The sequence below is a fragment of the Metopolophium dirhodum genome, chromosome 1 (genome assembly GCF_019925205.1).
Source record: "Metopolophium dirhodum isolate CAU chromosome 1, ASM1992520v1, whole genome shotgun sequence".
Taxonomy (NCBI): Eukaryota; Metazoa; Arthropoda; class Insecta; order Hemiptera; family Aphididae; genus Metopolophium; species Metopolophium dirhodum.
In genome coordinates, this window is record NC_083560.1 from 144,638,984 (window position 1) to 144,644,221 (window position 5,238).

At 37.4% G+C, this 5,238-nt stretch overlaps 2 protein-coding genes across 2 annotated transcripts; one reads left to right on the top strand and one right to left on the bottom strand.

The window, feature by feature from the left end:
• Nucleotides 1-457: 457 nt before the first annotated feature.
• LOC132933096 (E3 SUMO-protein ligase ZBED1-like) lies at nucleotides 458-1,303 on the top strand. The gene has a single exon (XM_060999426.1). It carries the CDS (start codon nucleotides 458-460, stop codon nucleotides 1,301-1,303), a length of 846 nt encoding a protein of 281 aa, XP_060855409.1.
• An 87-nt stretch (nucleotides 1,304-1,390) lies between these two features.
• LOC132933097 (DNA replication licensing factor Mcm3-like) lies at nucleotides 1,391-2,431 on the bottom strand. Its single transcript, XM_060999427.1, has one exon. It carries the CDS (start codon nucleotides 2,429-2,431, stop codon nucleotides 1,391-1,393), a length of 1,041 nt encoding a protein of 346 aa, XP_060855410.1.
• Nucleotides 2,432-5,238: the final 2,807 nt, after the last annotated feature.

The window sequence follows — 5,238 nt, forward strand, 5'->3', positions numbered from 1 at the left end:
AAGTTTTATGGCAATCACCATTCATTTCATTGACTCCGAGTTTATATTAAAGTCTATACTTTTAGAGTGTCGTTCTTTTAACTTGAACCATACTGGAGTTAATTTGAGCCAAGCAATCAAACAAGTATTGGTTTCTTGGAGTTTAAACGACAAAATTACATTCGCGGTCTCCGATAACGCTTCCAATATTAAAAATGCCCTCAATTCATTATCTTTTAAAAATATGGGATGCTTTGCTCATACATTGAACTTAATAGTATAGTCAGCCCTTGTTCTTGAAAATGACCTAATAGACAGTGTTAAAAGCATAGTATCACATTTCAGAAAAAGCACTGTAGCTAATAATGTATTTAAAACTTACCAAATAAATAACGGTATAAAAGATCCAAAGAAGCTTATTCAAGATGTACAAACTCGGTGGAACTCTACCTACTACATGATAGATAGATTTGTTGAGATGCAAACATCAATTAGAGGTACATTAGGTTTATTGGATAATGCTCCTGATACTTTGAGACCCGAAGACTGGACCATTTTACAAGATCTAATTAAAATATTAAAACCTTTCGCAGAGGCTACAAAAGCAATAAGTGGACAAAAATATATGACAGCTTCACTTGTAATTGTTATAGTCCAGGGGTTATACAAAGTGTGCAATAGTTTAATAAAAATTAATTTGTCCCCAAGAGCATTGCTTGTAGCTAAAAAGTTACTGAGTAATATGGATGCAAGGGATGGTTTTAAGAACTGTGAAAAAAGTATGACACTTTCTAAGTGTACATTCTTAGATCCCCGATTTAAACACCTGCCTTTCATGAATATGAATCCAATAAAAAATGAAATCATTGAAAATATAGCACAAATTATTCGAGATAAAGAACCACAGAGTCAATCAAATGTAAATATACAGCCGGATCCAGTACCCGAATCTGAAGAATTATCAATTTGGAGTGAAATTGATCGTAATGTGGCAAGATTTTCACCATTGGGGACTGCAAAGTCAAGAGCAATAGTCGAAGTTCAACGCTACTTGGATGATGCAGTTATATCCAGAAACGAAGATCCGCTTAAATGGTGGAAAGACCAAAGCTATAACTACCCTAATCTAAATATATTGGCCAAAAATAGTTTATGTCATTTAGGTACATCAGTTCCCTGTGAAAGGATATTTTCAAGTGCAGGTTTAGTGCTAAATCAGGGATCGGCAACTGGCGGACCGCGGTCCGGATCCGGACCGCGGAAGGCAAGACTATGGACCCTGTCAAAACATTGTACTTCATCTTCATTATGTTATTTTCTGTAATAGTATTATTATTAATACAGACATTTATTTAATTTAATTTATATTTGTTTGGTTCGACATACATTTGTGAGGCATCGTTTTCAAAAATTACCTCAGAAATTGTGATTTCGCCACTGACGTATCCCCAATCAATAACATATTTATATTTCCTCTTAAACGTGTTTTGTTAGGTAGTGTAGTTTCTACACCACCCAACAATAAACAAACAATTGCTTTTTTTACAGGTGCATGGCCATAGACGCTAGGCGCTATGGAATCGGCCAACAAATCGAATATGGTGTCCTTTTTTTCGGCTACTAAGTTCCTGCATAGGGTAATGTCTGTTTTATCTACAGAAAAGTTGGCATTTTTTACAATGATGTTATTTGCGACAACATTGGTCTCGAAGAAAATGCTGCCTGTTGGTGGCAAAAAACTTCGATAAGCCCCTACAATCATGATCCTGTCACCCGATTTAAACGTATCTACCAAATCATCTTCCACCAAGACATCAACATACCGGGCCAGCCCGGCTGGGATTTTATCAACGGATTCCTGGATGGTGACAGTCTGCCGATCTTTGAAAACACTGAGCCCAAACTCTGTTTCAAGCAGATTACCGTCATCATCTCTAGTTGGGTATCTGATGCTTGATGTATTTGCCGTAAACGCGTAATTCGGGGAAGTGTAGTCGGCGTGCCTATGCTCGTGCATCTGCTTAGTAGCAGGGCAGTAGTGTACACTTTTCACCAGTACATTTTCAACATTCGACATCCGAGACACTACCCCCTCTAGGCACACCAACCTACCTATAAACTTACATCTTAAAGTTCTTGGTGTCACATGGTTGCCACCAAAAGCTCCATAGAACCCAACAAAAAATACTTCGTATTTGTTTCCATAGTTTTCATTCAGTTTGGTGACGAATATTTTTAACGCTTTTTTAAAAGCTACCTCCTCTTCAATAAAATTATACAATAATTGTGCACATCTACGTGGTAAATAGTTACGAAGGTCGTCTATACAAACCAGTAGTCTTTGACCGTTTTCATCAATAAGATGTTGCACACGGCGATGGTAAAGGTTCTCCCGCAACTCGTCGTCCAAGAAGTCTAAATATTCAGTTACAACTTCCTGATTGTCTGCCATTTTAAGGATGTGAAAAAATTTAATTGATGACAACAAAACGCACAACACTCAACACCGTTGGAAAAGCGAATGAATCGTGATTTTAAGCTACGGCTACAATATCTAGTATAATAATAATAATAATAATATTAACTACATGGAGTTATTGGTATTTCGTCTGCCTGCCCAAGATATCAGTTTCCGTGAAATCTCTATGGGTACCGTAAAAGGGGGTAATACGAAATACCAATAACTCCATGTAATTAATATTATTATTATTATTATACTAGATATTGTAAGCGTAGCTTAAAATCACGATTTATCCCGGCGGTAAATATCATACTTAGCTGCCGGACGGCCGTCCTAGAGACTTGGGAATTATAAAATTATTTAAAAATAACCATCCACCCTACAGCTATAAAAAATACGTCCTTGGAAAGAGGAGGTAGTCTTCTATTCTGTGAATGTACTTAGGAGGTTAACAATCGTGATGGATGGCGACAGGAAGCGCATTACCGCAGCAAGTACGAATAAACGTCAATTCTGTGTATAACTATACGCGGATATGTCTACACTACGATATAATAGTATCAACGTTTTATAACTTTGGCAATACACTTACTTAAGGTCCCCGAACAACGTCGTGAGTGCTGGTCTCCATCGGGGTAGTCGTGGTTTTTCATAAAAAAATCGAGGGGGTACCCCCCCCCCGTTGAAAACTTTTGACTTACTCGACATCATGCGGCAACCGTATGATAAACTATAGCTTTGCAAAATTATTTAAAAATAACCATCCACCCTACAGCTATAAAAAATACGTCCTTTGAAAGAGGAGGTAGTCTTCTATTCTGTGAAAACGTTTTTAGGGATAACATTTGAATTGGTTGGCGATGAGGAGATGATTACCGCAGCAGGTCCGAATTATCGACATCATGCGGCAACCGTATGATAAACTATAGCTTTGCAAAATTATTCAAAAATAACTATCCACCCTACAGCTATAAAAAATACGTCCTTTGAAAGAGGAGGTAGTCTTCTATTCTGTGAAAACGTTTTTAGGGATAACATTTGAATTGGTTGGTGATGAGGAGATGATTACCGCAGCAGGTCCGAATTATCGACATCATGCGGCAACCGTATGATAAACTATAGCTTTGCAAAATTATTTAAAAATAACCATCCACCCTACAGCTATAACAAATACGTCCTTTGAAAGAGGAGGTAGTCTTCTATTCTGTGAAAACGTTTTTAGGGATAACATTTGAATTGGTTGGCGATGAGGAGATGATTACCGCAGAAAGTCCGAATTTATGACATCATGCGGCAACCGTATGCTAAACTATAGCTTTGCAAAATTATTTAAAAATAACCATCCACCCTACAGCTATAAAAAATACGTCCTTTGAAAGAGGAGGTAGTCTTCTATTCTGTGAAAACGTTTTTAGGGATAACATTTGAATTGGTTGGCGATGAGGAGATGATTACCGCAGAAAGTCCGAATTTATGACATCATGCGGCAACCGTATGCTAAACTATAGCTTTGCAAAATTATTCAAAAATAACTATCCACCCTACAGCTATAAAAAATACGTCCTTTGAAAGAGGAGGTAGTCTTCTATTCTGTGAAAACGTTTTTAGGGATAACATTTGAATTGGTTGGCGATGAGGAGATGATTACCGCAGAAAGTCCGAATTTATGACATCATGCGGCAACCGTATGCTAAACTATAGCTTTGCAAAATTATTTAAAAATAACCATCCACCCTACAGTTATAAAAAATACGTCCTTGGAAAGAGGAGGTAGTCTTCTATTTTGTGAAAACGTTTTTATGGATAACATTTGAATTGGTTGGTGATGAGGAGATGATTACCGCAGCAGGTCCGAATTATCGACATCATGCGGCAACCGTATGATAAACTATAGCTTTGCAAAATTATTTAAAAATAACTATCCACCCTACAGCTATAACAAATACGTCCTTGGAAAGAGGAGGTAGTCTTCTATTCTGTGAAAACGTTTTTAGGGATAACATTTGAATTGGTTGGCGATGAGGAGATGATTACCGCAGCAGGTCCGAATTATCGACATCATGCGGCAACATTATGATAAACTATAGCTTTGCAAAATTATTTAAAAATAACCATCCACCCTACAGCTATAAAAAATACGTCCTTTGAAAGAGGAGGTAGTCTTCTATTCTGTGAAAACGTTTTTAGGGATAACATTTGAATTGGTTGGCGATGAGGAGATGATTACCGCAGAAAGTCCGAATTTATGACATCATGCGGCAACCGTATGCTAAACTATAGCTTTGCAAAATTATTCAAAAATAACTATCCACCCTACAGCTATAAAAAATACGTCCTTTGAAAGAGGAGGTAGTCTTCTATTTTGTGAAAACGTTTTTATGGATAACATTTGAATTGGTTGGTGATGAGGAGATGATTACCGCAGCAGGTCCGAATTATCGACATCATGCGGCAACCGTATGCTAAACTATAGCTTTGCAAAATTATTCAAAAATAACTATCCACCCTACAGCTATAAAAAATACGTCCTTTGAAAGAGGAGGTAGTCTTCTATTCTGTGAATGTACTTAGGAGGTTAACAATCGTGATGGATGGCGACAGGAAGCGCATTACCGCAGCAAGTACGAATAAACGTCAATTCTGTGTATAACTATACGCGGATATGTCTACACTACGATATAATAGTATCAACGTTTTATAACTTTGGCAATACACTTGCTTAAGGTCCCCGAACAACGTCGTGAGTGCTGGTCTCGATCGGGGTAGTTGTGGTTTTTCGTAAGAAAATCGAGGGGGTA